Source organism: Canis lupus, chromosome X, assembly GCF_011100685.1.
Source record: "Canis lupus familiaris isolate Mischka breed German Shepherd chromosome X, alternate assembly UU_Cfam_GSD_1.0, whole genome shotgun sequence".
Lineage (NCBI taxonomy): Eukaryota > Metazoa > Chordata > Mammalia > Carnivora > Canidae > Canis > Canis lupus.
Window position 1 is genome coordinate 102,183,832 of NC_049260.1, and position 18,639 is coordinate 102,202,470.

General features: G+C 39.8%; 1 protein-coding gene across 2 annotated transcripts in view; it reads right to left on the bottom strand.

The window, feature by feature from the left end:
- Positions 1-18,639, bottom strand: part of AIFM1 (apoptosis inducing factor mitochondria associated 1) — a 32,522-nt gene that overhangs the window by 10,770 nt on the left and 3,113 nt on the right. Inside the window, exons 2-7 of one of the 2 annotated variants that reach the window (XM_038588287.1) lie at positions 13,012-13,142; positions 8,343-8,442; positions 7,125-7,249; positions 6,868-6,998; positions 5,361-5,451; positions 529-613 (exon numbers count right to left, since the gene is read on the bottom strand). In XM_038588287.1, the coding sequence (XP_038444215.1) occupies positions 529-613; positions 5,361-5,451; positions 6,868-6,998; positions 7,125-7,249; positions 8,343-8,442; positions 13,012-13,142 (663 nt within the window). Of the gene's footprint in view, positions 1-528; positions 614-5,360; positions 5,452-6,867; positions 6,999-7,124; positions 7,250-8,342; positions 8,443-13,011; positions 13,143-14,339; positions 14,483-18,639 lie in introns of both variants that reach the window. The other variant, XM_038588286.1, reaches the window with a different exon arrangement.

The window sequence follows — 18,639 nt, forward strand, 5'->3', positions numbered from 1 at the left end:
TGTTTCCTTTTCCCTGTCCTCCCAGCAGGCTTCTGTCAATTTCTTTTGAGAAGCCATTTCGAAGTCTCTCTACAAAAGGGCCCATCCTCCCCTGAGATGGCCACAAGGCCTCAATTTTTGCTTCCCCAACCCCTTCTAGGGGTGTCACCAGAAAGCATGCTATGTTGGTTTAAGCGACTGCTTCAGTCTCCTTTCTTGATTTCTGGTTGGAATCCCGGCAATGAAGCCATGAAGCTGTGTCACTTCCGGGGCACAGGGCAGAGAGGAGAGGGCGAGGGCTAAATGGCGAGAGGGGAAAAAAAAGGCCATCCTCTTCCGTACGCATCTGTGCCCTTACTGGAAGGAAGAGCAAGGATAGTCCAGAAGGATTGCTGATAAGATCCCTGTAGTTAGCTGGGCTTTGCACCAAAAGAAGACACCCATTTCAGAAAGATTGGGTTTTGGTTTTCTTAAGATTAAGTAATGCCTGCTACATTAAAACTCGAATGAGTCCTACCAGGGAAGGAATTCGTCTCGAGAGACACTCACCTGTTGCAATCAAGCACTTTTCATAGGTTATCTGAGAGCCATCATTAAGTTTCACCATGTTGCCTCTCACATCAAGATGCACTACCTGGGTCATTCACAGAAAGATGGAGAGATGAGTTAGCTTAAAACTCTTTTTATATGGAGACATAATTCACATAACATTAAAGTTACCATGTTAAAGCAATTCAGTGGTTTTTGGTATATTCATAAGGGTGTGCAGCCACCACCACTATAATTAGAGATCATTTCTATTACCTCCAAAAGGAACCCTTGTACCTTTCAGCCATCAGCCCAGCAAGAAGAATTTGTTCTTGACCTAAGGTGATCCTTAAGAAGCAGGCTCCCTGCAGGGAGCTTGATATACGACTTGATCCTGGAACCATGGACTGAGCCAAAGGCAGATGCTCAACCACTTAACCACCCAGGCGTCCCAAGTAGTCATAGTTTCTTAAAGCAGCCAACATGAAAACAAATCCCCATAGTCCCCAAAGTCCCTTCCCAATCTGTGGAAATGGCAAACAGAGACAGACTTTCACTTGGCTTATTTAGAAACCTTATTTGTTAATAACGTTCCCATATCCTCAACATTTTTACAAGATGTTCAGTTTAACTCTTACCCTTCCCTCAAACTCAGCACTCCCACCAAGGATGGCTCACATGTAGAGGCTGCTCATTCATGCACACTTGTCCCCCATCACACCCAGGGGTGTGGGTACTGGCTGCTGCCTCCAAATTCTTGCACCCTCATGCCCCTCTGAGAAGCATCAACCTGCATCCTACTAATCACTGTTATCCAGCCATCTCCCGGTCACTCCTCATTCACTGAAGACGTTGGAACCTGGCTCATGCTTTTCCTCTGAACCACACCCAGAATCCCATCTCTTCAAGCTGTACTTCTACCTTGAATAGCCCATTTTGGGGTCACAATTTTCCATTCTTCCAGCTTTTTTTCAGTTCCGCTGTCACCTGTACTTGTTTTGATTTTCTCTGCTTACCCAGTGGGCTGGCTGTTCCATTCCAAGTAATCTGGGCCCATGCTAAATCACCTGAACTGTTCTTCTGCCACCACCTATAATTTCCTTGCACCCTACTCTTTCTTACGGTGAAAAGACTGAGATCTGGAGTCAGAGAGACTAGAGATTCAGTCTCTACTACCCTTCCTACTAGCTGCGAGGCCATTCATTCAAGACATACTTATTAAGCACTATGTCAGGAACTGAGGTAAGTGTTGGGGACACAATGGTGAAAAAAACATACATTCCCTGTCTCCAGAGTCTGGTAGCCAAGGCAGACAATTTAACAAATACTATAATCAAGAGTGAGAAATGCTCTGGTAAGGGTAGTACAGGTAGTTTTAGAAACATGGGATAGGTGCCCTCAGTTGAGCTTTCTGGAGGCAATGACATACACTGAATGACATAAATAATAGGATGGGTGACATAAATGACATGAAATGATTAGATGGGTGAGTAGCTTCTACAGCCACCTTTGGTTTGTCCTTGGGTAAGCTCTCTCTTCAACCCAACCTTACTAACTCAACCATCACGCTGCTCACTCTCAGACAACCAACCACCTGGTATCCTACTTTATTATAAGAACAAGTGAAGCCATTAAATATGATCTTGCTTGGCTTCCCACCTCCCAAGCCCTAAAGAAAAACTTACTTACTTCCTTCCAGCTTCTGGGATGAGGTGTCCTTTCTGTGCTGTTTCTGTGCCTGACACCCATCCCCCTCCCTTCTCACCTAGAATCATCTCCTGGTAGTTACCACTCATTCCCCCTTTCTCTGTGGCTCATTAACACACTTACCTCTTTCTCATCCTCAGGGTCACACCTCTGACTCTATGTCCTCCTCAAGCTCCGACTAACTGCTGTCTTTCTTTCCTCATTTAAACTTTTTGAGGGGGTACTTTAGCCTCTTTTCTGACTTCATGATGACATCTGAGCCACTAAGTCTTTATGGCTCATTTTACAGTTCTTTTCCTGCCAGACCTCTTTGCTGCAAGGAGGACTCTTTCTAACCTCGCTAAGCCCCTGTCCTGGTCTTTCCTCCTTTAACTTCTTTCCTAGTTTCCTCTATGGTCTCTTCTTCAGCCTGCCTCTAAAAGTTGGGTTCCCCCGGGTTCCATCCTTGCCCCACTCCCCTCTGACTGCAAAATTCTCCACAGGAGCTCTCATCCACTCTCATGGTTTCAATTCCTACACATACGTAGATGATTCCCAAATCTCTGAGCCCAGACCCCTTGTCTGAGAGTCATTATCACATAACCAACTTCCCACAGGCCATCTCCACAGAAATATTCCATTTCATATCCAACGCTCCAAAACTAAATTTTCTTTCCCCCTTAAACTAGGTCTTTTTGTAATGTCTCTCTCAGCTGGGGCTACACCACCATCTACTACACAAGCTGGAAATCAGAAAGGCAAGTTTGCTCCCTCCCTCTCCCTCATATTCCACCTTCAATCTATCACCACAGCCCATCAAGGCTGCCTTCTAAGTATGTCTCCACTGTCTCCCACTCCGTCATTTCTCTATCAGGAAGTTATCCCATGGTGTTATTATGAGCTTGGGCTCTGGAGTCAGAATTCTGGAGTCAGACAGATCTGGGCTCAAATTCTGCCTCTACCATGTATTAGCTGTATGATATTGGGCAAGTTAGTTGACTTTTTTTTTTTTTTTTTAGTAGGCTTCATGCCCAGCGTGGAGCCCAATGTAGGGCCTGAACTCAAACCCTGACTGAGATCACGACCTGGGCTGAGATCAAGAGTCAGACGCTTAACTGACTGAGCCACCCAGGAGTCCCACAGTTAACCTCTTCTTTTTTTGTTTTTGTTTTTGTTTTTTTTTTTTTGTTTTTAGTTAACCTTTTCTTAATCTCAATTTCTCTCTATATAAAATGGCAACAATAATAGTACCTGACAAGAGTATTATGAGAAAATGAGAACGCTCATAAAGCATTTTAAAATTGTACTTACTACTGCTACTACTACTTCTTAATCATCCTTGCCACTACTGCCCTAATTCGGGTTCCCATCGTCTCTCACCTGGATTATTGCAATAGTCTTCAAAATGGTCTCCCTCTAGTCTTGTCCCCCTGAAATCCATCCTCCTCAGAGGCAACAGAGGGAATGCTTAAAATTCAATCTGCTTTATAACCTTATCTAAAACCCAATAGCCCCTTGGTGCCCACAGGATAAAGCTCAAGTTCTCCTCCATGACAGAGTTCTCCATGGTCAGGCCCCTGTGCAACTTCTTGGTTTCATCTCTTGCTGTTCTTTAGCCTACACTTTCTGCTCTGTCAGTAGCTAGCTGTTTGTTGCCCTGTACGAAAGGTGCTTTTTCATACCCTTGTACCTTTGCTTATGCTGTCTTTTACTTGAACTCTCTTCACTTATCAGTAATCTGGTCAATTCTTCATTACATAAAATTTCCCATTCTATCAGACCTCTTCCTCCAGGAAGCCTTTCCTGAAATCACAATACTGGGCATGTTTCCCAATGATTCCCACAACACATTATGCCTGTCTTTCTTACCCCACATCTATGTGTTATGATTGTCTGTTCATGTTTTTCCTTAAATACTGTTAAGCTGGGAGACACCTTGGTAGCTCAGCTGTTGGGAGTCTGCCTTTGGCTCAGGGTGTGATCCTGGATCTGGGGATCAAGTCCCACATTGGGCTCCCTATGAGGAGCCTGCTTCTCCCTCTGTCTATGTCTCTGCCTCTCTCTCTGTGTCTCTCATGAATAAATAAATAAGATCTTGAAAAAAATACTGTCAGGCCAGGCACCTAGGTGGTTCAGTTGGTTAAGCGTCTGCCTTCAGCATGGGTCATGATCCTGGGATCAAGCCCCAAATCAGGCTCTCTGCTCAGTCAGGAGTTTGCTTTTCCCTCTCCTTCTCCCTCTGCCTTTCCCCACTACCACTCATGCGCTCTCTCTCTCTCTCTCTTTCAAATAAAAAAAAAATAAAAAAATAAAAATAAAATAAAATAAAATAAATAAAATAAAATAAAATAAAAAAATAAAATAAAATAAAATAAATAAAATAAAATAAAATAAAATAAAATACTGTTAGGCCCTAGAGGGTAGGGCCTGTGTGTTATTTACACACAGAGGATACTTAATACCTAACGCCTCATTACCAGCTTATCCATAAACCTATATCCACCTCCTCTGCTTAAGTCTCCTTATAGAAGTGGGCTTATCCCTAGCAAAGATCAATCCCTCCACTTGTGCTCTGGATCCCATCTACTCTGGACTTTGCTCCTTCTGATAACCCTTCCCTCTCTACTGGAACATTGCCATTAGTTTACAAACACTTTCTAGTACCTCACATTAACAAAAATGAAACATAACACAACAAAATACCCTCCCTGGACCCCACAAATGCCCTCCAATAACTGCCCCCATTACTCAGGCACTAGTTTTTGTAAAGTCTAATGATATTTCCCATGCTGACCTAATGCTTATTTTACTATCTTGAATAATATAGTCTCTTGTCATCAATAATCTCAAAGAAATGTTAGTGTGGAAAGTAGAAAGAAGAAAGAAGGGCAGAGGAGCAAATCTGCAGAGGGTACAGCTTCAGGGCCACTGTCTTCCATGGTTTGACTTCTCTTGGAAAGTTGACATGTGACTCTAGGCTTTAAGATTAGCACTTCCCCCAGGAAGAAACACTAAGCAGTGAAGATTGGCAATATTAAACCTAAAATGACTCCATTCTTCTTCGATGAACTACAATGGCAGGACAGACTTAAACAAAAGTGGGAATACAGGTCACCATACTTGCTGCCCACATGGCGCTTGACAAGGGAAGCAGTCTACTAGCTCACCTTCTTCCCGGTGAGGACAGCCACACCACCATTCTCAATGTGAGGCAGGTCCTGAGCAGCGACGTAGAAAGATGGTGGCTGGAAATATATGCTGTGCAGAGAAGAGAGATAAAATGCTATAAGCACTTGGAAAATGTTATAGCAGTTCCCCCATAGCTTTAGTAAAACTGTTGCAATCATGAAAAACTTTTAGGAACATTTTCCAGAGTAAAGTTTCCAAGGCTGCTTTATCTTGGTCATGACTTATTTACACAGAGGTATTTCAGACCAGTGGTTCTCAGCTGGGGGCAATTTGGCAAGGTCTGGAAACATTTCTGGCTGTAACAGCAAAGGGGAGGGAGGCTTCTGCTATCTAGTGGACAGAGGCCAGGGATGCTATGAAACATCTTACAATGCACAGAGCAGCCCTCACAACAAAGAATTATCCAGCCCTAAATGCCAATAGTGCCAAGGTTGAGAAACTCTGCTCTGGATTTAGGTTCATTTCAAAACTAGACGAAGAAAGGGCCCCTGGTGTGGCTCAGTCATTTGAATGTCTGCCTCTTGGCTTTGGCTCAGGTCATGATCTCAGAATAATGAGATCAAGCCCTGCATCAGGCTCTGTGCTCAGTAGGGAGTCTGTTTGAGATTCTCTCTCTCTCCTCTCTCTCTCTTAAATAAATCTTCAAAAACAAAACAAAACAAAACAAAAACAAAACAAAATTAGAACAAGAAGACCACCCAAAGAGACCACCCATTCACACCTCCACCCAAATGTGTGTCCAGAATGGTGCTGGTCAATGGACAGCTAGGTAGGTCTAGCTCCCGAGAAGATTTTGCCTTAAATAGTAGACATTACCTATGAAGTATTATTTAAGGGATGGCTAACATAACTGACAGTATGCATCCTGCTTGACAATAGAAGATGATAATGGGGGTGAGGGGGATGGGCAGAGTTGTACAACTTAGTCCAGTATCAAAAGTATCACTAGTGAGAAAAAACGGACCCAAAACATGGTACTGGAATCAAGAGATCCATGGAGTCCTTTAGAAGGAAAACGCTTCTGGACTTGTATTTCCAAGTCTTCTGTGCAAATGTTTTAATAAAGAGTTTCTTCCTTACAGTGTTCCCACTTTATTCCTGCAATTCTGAATGCCTGCTAGGGTGTCAAAGAAAATGCCAGAGAACAGTGTCTTTTCTTTTGCCTTCATGGGAGACACCTCAGCAAGTGGAAATGACAACACAGGCCAAGTTGATCTTCACAGCAGAGGTCCTGGAAATAGGAGCATTCGTACTTCAGAGGCCAACATTACAGCTTTACTTGTTGGCAGATCTGGTAACAGAATCCAGGACTCCTGCCACGGGAGCCTGCTGCCTCTAAGTTGTACCAAGTGTATACCCCAGCAGACTCCAGTGTGCAGCCAAGACATCTCTCCTATGCACTGTACACAGTCTGTAAAATCCTGACTGATCCCCTGTGCTTAGATGAAGTTGCTAGTCAGGCCCATTTTATTTAAGTGAACACACCTTCTCTCTTTTCCATTCCACTGTCTGAATCGCAGCGTCTTTGTGACATTTGGATCATCTGAAAACCACAGCTCTTTTGAAAGAGGAGGTCGCATGTATGGCAGCTCAGGATCTTCAGACACAATCAGTACCTTCAGTGTAAAATAATGATACTTATTATGGCCAAGTCACTTAAGAGGCAGATGTCAAAGGTTTTACACTGGCCAAGTGCTTGCAGACTATACCCTCCGTGCCAAGCAAAGTAGTGTGTGCCTTACCCTGGCCCCAGGATCCCGAGCCCGGATGGATCTGGCTGCAGCAAAAGCAGCAGTGCCTCCACCGATGAGCAGGAATGGAACATGACTTGGTACCCTGACTTGAGGAACTGGTTCTCCTTCTGGAGCTGTTAGCAACAGATCAGACACAGTGAATTTTCTTAAAATCTCAGATGACTCCTTAACACTATTTAAAGTTTATTTATTTACTTTTTTAGTAATCTCTTCACCCAACATGGGCTCGAACTCATGACTCCAAGATCAAGAGTTGCAGGCTCCTCTGACTGAGCCACCCAGGTACCTCTCCTTGCTGCTATTAAAAAAAAAAATCACCTTTCACTTATTTCAATCCTTTACACAAAGCTAATAAAACACTGTACCTATATTAATCTTGGCAAATTCACAGGAGCCTGATGGGACAAGAAAAGCACATATCTTTTTCATTTCATAAGTAAAAAATATCCCCCAAAGAGGTGAATGATTTGGCCAATGTCATTCATTCATTAAGTCTTCACAATTAGAACCTAGCTTAAATATCTATTTCTAAAATATGTCAGGAAGTATGTATCAGAAAGCTTCTGCTCTTTCCATTAACTTCCTAATGACCAACAGGAAAATATTAAGCTCAGTTTCACATTTTGTTAGCAGTAAGGGGGGAAAACCCAGCAAGTCAACTGGGGATGATTATACGATGTTCAAGAAAAAGGAGTTATTCTGAAGAAAGCAATGTAAATTGCCCACCTAGAGTTGTGGGGCTTATTCAAGGATTAAAACATTCCTCTCTCTGAAAAATTAAGCCAGTCATGGGGATGGAAGAGGATGGTTAGGGCTATTTGCTTTAGGAAAACAAATATATTTTTAACAACTTGAAACTCCAAGGACTCTAAAGCAGAACAAAACAGACCAAAATAATTTCTTCATTGAAAAAAGGCCTTCATGTCTTTCCCAACAATTTTCTTCACCAAGCTTGCCTTTTGAATTTAAAGTTTGCATTTTAAGAGTCTAATATAGAAAACCAACCAATCATAATCATCATTAATGACTATTCTCAAACCCAAATTCCAGTCAAATACCTTAATAAATTGCTCCCAGGCGTGGGGTAATTCCATAGTTTCTAGAGCTTACAATCTCACAGAATCATTGTGTAAGACATCCGCAAAGCATAGCACCCAAACTGTTTTTAACTTGCCCCTCAAATACTGAGTCTCAAGTAATACTCACCAGGTGACGTGGCCCTTTTCTGTTTCTCTTCTGGTGTTAGCCCTAACCCTGACATTCTTTCATCATATCTTTTTTGATCATCCTTTATAGTCTTGTAGGCCTGCAGATCCAAACATGGAGAAAATTTCATCATAGAGCTAGCTCGTATCATAAGTAATATCATTATCTTTCAATTAAATGAGAAGCTTTTGTCTAATGAAGTTTTTCTATGTTAAAATCACTAAGGCAAAATTATTTTCTCAAGAAAAAAATAATCGGTATATACACACTTGGTCTAGAAAGAATAAAGGTATGCAGATAAAAAGGTTCCAGTTTCAAATTTCCTTAAGCTACATGTAAAGAATTTTCCTTATATTTAAGTCTGAAGGTATAGCTAAAGAAAAAAAAAGAAAATCATTTTATACTAGAAGAATAAAGGACTAAACTTCATTGGATTTTAAAGTTTTATCTATTTATTCAAAAGAGAGAAAGAGAGAGCAAAAAAAAAAAAAAAAAACGAGCAGGGGGAGGTGCAAAGGGAGAGGGAGAAGCAGACTCCTTGCTGAGCGAGGAGCCTGATGTGGGGCTTGATCCCAGGATCCCAAGATTGTGACCTGAAGATAGTCGCTTAACTGACTGAGCCACCCAGGTGCCCCAGGGTTAAATTTTATAAAAAGGAGGTTTGGATCATGCTGGAAATCATGCTGTGAAATCAAGCTATACAGTTCTGGATAGGAAACTGGGACATTATGTTTTCCTAGTAGATGTCCAAAGTTTTGCTGGGTACTCCGCTGCTGTCCTGAAACATGATTGCCTATATCCTAGTCTCATAGAATAACTCATCTTTCCCTTAACGGTCTATCCTTCTTCTGACACTTACTGATATTTACCAAGTGTCAGACACCTTCCTTAATCACCTATTTCAAATCTACTATCTTCTCTAGCTGTTCAACTTGAAGATAGGTCCCTTAGCATTATGACTAGTTTTTTTTTAAGACTTTATTTATTTATTTATTTGTTTGTTTGTTTGTTTATGAGAGAGAGAGAGAGAGAGAGAGAGAGAGAGAAAGAAAGAAAGAAAGAAAGAAAGAAAGAAAGAAAGAAAGAAAGAAAGAAAGAAAGAAAGAAAGAGGCAGAGACACAGGCAGAGGGAGAAGCAGGCTCCATGCAGGGAACCCGATGTGGGACTCCATCCTGGGTCTCCAGGATCATGCTCTGGGCCGAAGTCGGCACTAAACCACTGAACCACCCAGGCTGCCCATAATTTTGTTTTGTTTTGTTTTGTTTTAAAACATATAGCATTGGAGTTTTTTGGAGATTTAAAAAATATGGGCAAGAATGACTTGTTTTAGTTACAACACTTTTGCTCTTTTGTACCCCAAAGGCTTAACAAGACAGAAAATTAAGGCACTGATGTCAACTGAAATCCCAGATCATTAATTAATCAAAGGAGAAAGTAAGGACATAAAACCTGTTTGAAGAATATTTCTATGAGCCCTTTACAGAGCAGCCTGTTAGGCAGTGGGCTCTAATGAGGAACCTGGACCCTGAGACCTGGACTTAACATTTATCAGCCTGGAAATATCTAACATATAATATGAATGGATTAGAAAATTAAGCACTGAGGTGCTTGGGTGGCTCAGTCAGTTAAGTGTCTGCCTTCAGCTCAGGTCATGATCCCGGGGTCCTGGGATCGAGCCCCATGTCAGCTCCCTGCTCAGCGGAGAGCCTGCTTCTCCCTCTTCCTCTGCTGCTCCCCTTGCTTATGCTCTCTCTGTCAAATAAATAAATAAAATCTTAAAAAAAGAAAATTAAGTACTGTACATTAAAAGTGAATGGCTATTCCTTGAATTCACCACTAAATTCATAAAATTAATAAACTGTATTCAACTGATATCTATTTCAGGAAGAAAGCTTTTACCTTGCCATCAGATACTACACACGAACCCAGTATTTATCCATACCTAAAAAATTTTCTTTTAAGAAAGGAAATTTGACCTAAACAGATGGCTTAAGCTGGTCAACATGAGTGAACAGAGAAATAAACTGGGGTCATGTTCAGACAGAGATATCCAAAAATAGCCTAGGCTCTCTTACACCTCCTAATGCCTTCACACGTGAAGGGTAAAGCAGACCAAGAAATACCTTGAGGTTTAGTGGAGAAAGGACAAAAATGAGGTTTGTCGTATATTTCTATACATATATATTTATGTATCTAGCTTTTAAGTAAATATTCTGATATGAAACTGTTTATAGACATACTAAATAAAAACTTACTTTTCCCCCCAATTTGCACAGATTTCCAGTTGGTGACATGAATACATGTCAGATTAAGAAAAACTACAAATCTGTGAAAAATATCACTGGACACAACTTTTCTAAACAGATTTATATGGTGGTGTTTATCTGCCATGAAGAAATTTGAAAGGAAAAAGGTCATTTTGTGAGGCAGTTGGACAACAAGTTGGACAAAGGGCCCCAACTCTAAATCTCATTAAAAAGTTTAAAGGCCACATAGGTCTGCTCACTGACAAATAACAGGACTGAGGTCAGAAGATCTGCCTTCGGTCCTAGAGAAAGTCACTAGAAAGAGGAGGAGGAATGCCCACATCCATGCCAATCAGGAGTTCCTATTTGCGAACTAAGCCAAAGAAGTGCTATTCAGATCAGTGCTTTTCAAACTGAGGTTGCAACCCATTGGTGGGCTATAAAATCAATTTAGTAAGGTTATAATCAGCATTAAAAAACAAACAGAAGAGAATAAAACTATCAGAGTATATCATATATCACACCTACTAAGTATTATTTTGAATTTTGTTTGGTTTAATGTATTTGTAGTTAGATAATGGGTTGCCAGATAAAATGTAATTTTCTGTGAACTGTGGCAAATAAATGTAAAAAAATAACTGGTTTAAAGTACAGACCTCAAACAAACATTTCAGAAAAATGTCCCTTGTTCTAAGTTCCACTCCCTTGGTTTTGGAGGGTAGAGTGGGTGATAAAGAGATCCCAAGTCAGGAGTCCCTAAAGTAGTGTTTGTACTCAAATTAGGAACACTTCCTCATGTGAGAGAGAAGTTATGAAGGAATAGCACTGTGTATTGAATGTCTGTGTCTTCCTCCAATTCGTGTGTTCGAAGCCCTCTCAATGTGGTGGTATTTGGAGATGAGATATATGGGAGGTGATAAAGGTTAAATCGGGGTGGGGCCTTGATCCAATAGGGCTGGTGCTCTTATAAGAAGAAGAAGAGACTCCAGAGCTATTTCATTCTCCCTCTCCCTTCCTCCCTCCCCTATGTGAGGACACAGAAGAAGGTGGTCAAGCCAGGAACAGAGCTCTTACCAGAACCTGAGCATGCTGACACCCTGATCTTGGACTTCTGGCATCAAGACCACAAGAAAATAAATATCTCTTGTCTAAGCCACCCATTCTGTGTTCTTTTGTTATGGCAGTCAGGGCAGACTGACAAACAATAAATAACTTATGGCTACATCTCATCAAATCTGAACTCCGATTTTTAAGTTACCAGTTCTTGTGAGACTAAGAGCAATTTTGGAGGATAAAAACCTAAGTGACCTCAGATCACATTTTAAATGATGTAAAACCTAATATAAAACTTTACAGAATGGTTCAATAACAGTGGTAGGTAGACAAAAGCTTATCATTTAACCTGAAACCACTATAATCTAGCAGCTTTACTATTACCAGTGTTGGATAAACACAGAGGGCAATGAGGCATTTAAGTGAATGGCTTGAGAGGAACTTGTGCTGTGGAGGTATTTCCAAGGCGGAAGAAAGCAACAGTGACTTGTGGCTCTGACTTGTGGCCTGGCATCAAGAAATTTGCCTGGCCAGCTCTGTGAAGGCCATCCAACTCTGGTACAGCAACATAAACCAGAGGTTTAATAGGTTTCAGCTGTTACAAACATATCAGATGCAAACACTTTACACCTATTTTTGAATGAATGGGGTGGAACTGATGGCAAAAGTCAAGAGCTAGGAAATGGAAAGGTAAAGAATCAGAGGGTAGTATCTAAATTGTGAATGAGAGGCATTTACAAAAGCAGTCAACATGAACGTGTTAGCTTATACCACTTCAGCCACTAGTTTGACCAAATTAGAGATTACAAAAGGGACACTGCCAAATGAATTTACTTTGAAATAGAGGCTGGGGGTGGATGGGGAGAGTACTGTAATTCTGTGGCTTTTTGGACCTCCTCAGAAGCATTCAATAAAATGCCTTTTCACAATAAAAGTGGGGTTATTTCTGACAAAACACAAAAATTAAGTTTTACCTAGAATGATCCAAAATGGATGGCATTCAAGCTACTTTTACTTGCTTATTCAATATTTACTCTTTGAGACTATCTTGTTAGGTATGCAGCACTAAAGCACAATATAATTTAGCATCTTAAAAAAGGTTTATGAACTTGGTAAAAGTTTCAAAGGAAGGGTTAATGATGAGGTTTTAAAATAATCATTAAATGTATGGCTTTAGATATATCTGGTAGGACTTCAACAGTTTGAAAGATGAGGTCTGAGGGCTCCCTAGTGACTGACAATGTCCCTTTAATAAATACCTAGAAAGCACATGCTGTGATATTTCATTATATTCTAATGGATCAAGTTTTCATTAGTGCCATGGTCTCACCCCCCCACCCCAAAATATATTTTAGTGTAAGCATCTTACATAATAAACTCCTGCCCCAGTGACTGTTGCTCCTACAATTAAGAAGTATACTAGGCTGCTGCCATCTTTCACAGAAGCACCTGTAGACGCTAGTGATCTAGAAGGGGATCCTAGATGATCACACTGCACGACTGTAGGTAAAGATAAGGCCAAGAAAGAAACAAAAGGAAATAGAAAAAGCACTAAGCATTAATGAAGAAACATTCCACACAAAGGCAGGGAAGCATTTTTGGTTACCCTGTGCTTAAAAAAGAAAAATGTGCTGCTCCAGGACTGGAAGAGGATGTGTACTTCCTCAGAGTCTGTTATCGGCCAGAGCTCCCCTACTTCTGACTCTGGGTTGATTCACAAGTGGCAAAAACTGTCTCTTTGTGCATTTGGGAGTCAGGTCAGGGAATGACAATCTAGGTAACTTTAAGTAATTTTCATCTCCCTGTTTTTATAATCTAGTGACCAAGGAACAAAGATAATTTCACCATCTTACCAATGTGGAAAAAACATTGTAATGGCATCCAACCATTCACTCTTGGGGAGTGAAACAAACAGCTTCCTTCAATCAAGGGTATTACTAGGTGTTATCTAAGTTGGTTCACTCAACCTTACGTGATCCAATTTTAGATGATCTGCTTAGTCACAGTAAACTCTGCCAAGTTAAAAAAAAACACCCACAGAATAATTCCTCTGTGGCCAACTAAGCCAATCAGAGTTCATTTAAGGAGATATAACTGTGTTAATATTATATAGCATTTAAAACTGTATTTCTCACCTCACACAAATTCCATTCTAAAATTGTAGATCTTAGGCCAACTAACTTCCATAATTTAGTCTTTGGGTGAGATTCTTTGGGTGAGATTCAGGGATAGTTCTCCTTTTAGGAACATTTAATATTTTGGATTGAAAGCTGTTGTTGTTTTTTAATGTCTATCCCAAGCTGAGGAAGAAGTATTTGACAAATGGGTCAAAATCAAATATTGTGCTAAGGAGCTGCAATGCATTCTGACCTATTCACAGGTTAGTGTGTCATATCCAAGAAAATGGGTACAATATTGTGTATTAGTCCAATCTAAGAGAACACAGTAGCTTTCAAGTAATGAGTAAAAAGACAAGTGAAAAGAGCAAAGCTAATCAACACGAGATTAAAGTTCCGTCATTCCCAAATTGGCTCTCCCAGGATTATTAGACAGTAGGCACTTTAAAGAAGGCTCTTTGGAAATTTTTCCAAAAGGAGAAAGGGGAATTAGTTGCAAAAGTGTTAAAGCAGAGTAGTACTGAGTCTACTAATGGGAGCTGTTTGGCAGCTTCTTCACACAAGCTGCTTTTCTACTTACATATGCACCAGCTCCTATTGTTGATAAGCCCACAATAAGGACTAACACAGAATTATCGATTTTGCCCCCTGATGCACCAGAGCTAGCCATTTGTCTTGCCATCTGGAGTTCTAGAGGAACATGCCATCGCTGGAACAAGTTGCCTAAGGAACACAATTTATTAAGACACACACACACATACAAAAATAAAATAGTTAATACATGTTTATGACGAGAGGTCAGTGCATTGTACAAGTAAAGGCTTAACTGCCCAATGGGCTGCATGATGCTCACTGTTCAATGACCAAGAAAAAAATAATCAAAACTGTACAAATACTACAGGTATTATAATCTACACACTTAAATTGTTGGAGTTTTTAAATAAGAGTATAATTTAATGCTGCCAGGGAAGAAATTTATAGCTTCCAGAAAAGATAATTAAAAACAAATGGGACCTTCTCTGATTGACTTATTTCACTTGGCACTGAGGGGGCACTTGATGGGATGAGCACTGGGTGTTATTCTATATGTTGGCAAATTGAACACCAATAAAAAATAAATTTATATAAAAAAAGAAAGAAAAACAAATGGGCAGTTCATCAAAAACCCTTGTCTCTTCACATTCTCACTATAAATGAAGTAAACACAGAGAGATGACTGAATATGTACAAAAAGTTAACTGTAGGCTGCCTAGGGCATTATAACTACCACTTAAGGAGTAATTTAAATGGCTGGCTCAAACCTTGCACAAAATAATAAAGCCCTGCAACACAACCTAACCAGGACACGGTTCAGTTTTTTGTGAAAGGTGACGTGTTCTGGAAGGCAGAAATGTTAAAGCACAAAATAAGAAATAAAAGTATTTTTTAAGTGGGTATATCTTTTCCAAAGAACTAAAGAACTTCAGGTTATAAAATATTTTTAAAATATTTTTTAGAATGATGAAATTTAAAATATCAACTACTTGGCTCTTAGTCCTCCAAAATAATGCAAAAATTATGTTGATGTAAAACTCTGTACATCCATGTAATTATCTGATAATTATAACAACTCTCATACATGGAAAAAAAGGAAGGTCTCAGTACCTTCTCTGCTTATGATAGTCCTCATGTTGACTACTGACCTTGAGCAGGGGGTTGCAATTTTTTTCTGTAAAGGACCAGACAGTAAAGATTTTCAGCTTTGCAGGCCATACCGTCTCTGCTGCTGTTGCACAAAAGCAGCCACAGACAATGTATATGTGGGCACGTATGAATGGGCTCGACCATTTTCTAATAAAACTTTATGAGCACTAAAGTGTGAATTTTAAATAATTTTCATGTGTCACAAAACAGTTATTTTTAGTTTTTTTCAGCCATTTAAGAAAATGTAAAAACCAATCTTAGTTCAAGGTGCATGCATACAAAAGCATGTGGGTTGGGCCTATGGGCTGCAAATTGCCAATGTGGATCCAGAGCAGTGGTTCTAAACCTTGAGCATGCATCAGAATCCTCTGCAAGGTTTGTTAAAACACAGATGGCCAGACTCACTCCCAGAGTTTCTGAGTCAGGAGATCTAGAATGGGGCTCAAGAATTTGCATTTTAATAGGCTCCCAGGTGATGCTTATGCTGCTGGTCTGCACTTCTAGAACCAGCGGTCTAGAGGCAGATTCCTGGTCTGACCAGGCTTTTAAAGACAACAGAATGGGCACTGGTTGTAGCATCTCATAGAAGAAATATGGAGCTTCCCTCCTTGCTTCTACAATTTCAGGGCACGGAAGAGTAAAAAAAGGTCCAAATCAGGTCTGCAGTCTCTTACCTGAAATCCTTAGGAACATATGTATTCCAGAACTCAGAACTGTTTAAGTATACAGCATATATATCATACAGTAAATAACGCCCAGCACAGAAAGGGGCAGCAACTCACAGTCACACACATTAATGTTCCATGAAAAATTTCAAAGTGGGATGAACAGAAGATTATAAGCAGCCTTTCACTCCAGTTTGGGTCAGGTTTCACTGGCAAATGAGTCATAAAAACCTGATTTTTAGTCTTATTGATTCCTGAATTATACATAAGAGACTATAAACCTACACCCTTAGAAGTGGAAATGCATTTTTCTTTACCGTTTTTATTTCTTACCTGCTTTAGAATCCTTCATCATATGAAAAAAATGGTTTATATTTGGAAATAACAAATCATGAAAATAAAAATGTGCAAGGGTAGAGAAGCGTATCTCATATGGGCAAGCTTTTGATTTTCAGAAACCCATAAAATGATTAAGCACCAGAAGTAGAAACTGACAACTCCCAGAGCTTAGTAAATGAAACTGGGTAGAAAAAAATTCCACGTGGTTTAGTTAAACAAATCTAGTTGTGTCCCCCACCTCCACCCCAAGTTTATTTACTGAAAATAAGTTGTTTAAAACAATTTCCATTTATTATCCCTCTAGAAGATCCCACATCCAGATGTAACAACGTTGTTTTAATGTGATACTAATGTGTTCACTCTGTTTTTGCTGGCTTTTCACAAACCGATAAAACAATGTAGATTTGGGAAAGTTCAGCAGTTTTTGCCTTAATTTGTCAAAAAAGACACTTAAAAGTAAATTAATTTTTAAAAAGTAAATTGGATAACATTTAAACTACTTCCTGAAAAGAAATGTAATATACTATTATTATTAACAAACCAAATTTTTACATACCTCCCAAATGACTTTAATTTTGCAAGAGTGTGGTAAGTATTGTATGGATGTTTATATTTCCCTTTCCCTCCCTCCCCCACCGCCCCTAGTTTCCTTTTACCCATAAAATTACTCCCACACCTTTCCCTCATATCTTCAAAATTTTAGGAAACTTTACATCGTGGCCAAACATGTCTTTTCACTTGTCTTGCTAAGGTGGAAAGGAAGCCAACTTACTCCTTGACTTATGGAACCAGTGTGTTTTAGATTTTCCTTGAGATTTTCTGCAATCAGACCACACAAAGCAGTAACACTTTCTTCTTCACACTCGGGATTCAATTTTTTTAATTTGATTCATTTATATTATGATTGCCATTGTAGCAATAATCAGCACCTCTATCATATAATTATTTCTTTTTAGTGGCTGGAATAATTAAGGTCTAGAATCTTAGCAAGTCTGATTAGAATACAATATTGTCTATATTCACTATATTGTTCAAGGATTTGATTCTTGAATTGTTGTTACAATTGTATTTAGTGCCTAACACACAGTAGGTGTTTGCTCAATAAATATTTGTTGAACCAATTAATGCAGGAAGGAAAGAAACTCTTTCCAATTCTACAATAAGTACTGAACAATTGATGAATTCTTTGCAAAGAAGTTTAGCCAGATCTCATATATTTCAGGTTGCTTAATAATAAATTAGTAACCTCAAATACTATAGACTAGCATTAGAATAGTACCTAAATCAGCAAGTTCATTTCTGTAGATTTCATAATCTCTTGTTTTTCCATACTCCCAGAAAGCCTTTTCCAGAAACACATCCACAAAACTGAAGCTCCTAGGGTTCTCAAATTGTTAAGAGGTCCACATGCTCTTAAGTCTTGTTTTCTGAATGTCAAACTGATTTTTCTTACATGGATAAAACACAAGACAGGACAAGCCTACACGATCTGTCCACTGTAACTAGGTACCTCTTTATAAAGAATGTAACAACTATTTCCCTTCATCAGCTCCCTCATTTTTCTTTAGCATCAACCCCTGCTGTTATTTTATTTTATTTATTTTTTATTTTTTAATTTTTATTTATTTATGATAGTCACACACACACAGAGAGAGAGAGAGAGAGGCAGAGACACAGGCAGAGGGAGAAGCAGGCTCCATGCACTGGGAGCCCGATGTGGGACTTGATCCCGGGTCTCCGGGATCGCGCCCTGGGCCAAAGGCAGGCGCCAAACCACTGCGCCACCCAGGGATCCCCCTGCTGTTATTTTAGATGAATCATAGTAGTAATAACTAGACAGTAGTGTGAACCACACTGAAGAAAGGCACCAGAGGAAAAATGATTTAGATGACAAAAAAGAAATCTCACTCTGTTCTGCAAATTCCTTCACATTACTAGGGTTCGGCCACTGAGAATCTATTACATGCTAGAGACTATCCAAAGCGCTGAGGACACAAAAATAAATGGGACATAATCTCTGGCCTCAGGTAGCGCGTGGTATAGGATGGGACAATGGCTGTCACTATTCTGAGTATCAGAAAATGGACTTAATACAAACCATGAGACTCAAGGTTGCTCAGTTTGTTTAAGCCTTAAAACAGTATTTCCCAAATTGCCTGATCATAAGAATTACATCAAGGACCTGTTAAAATA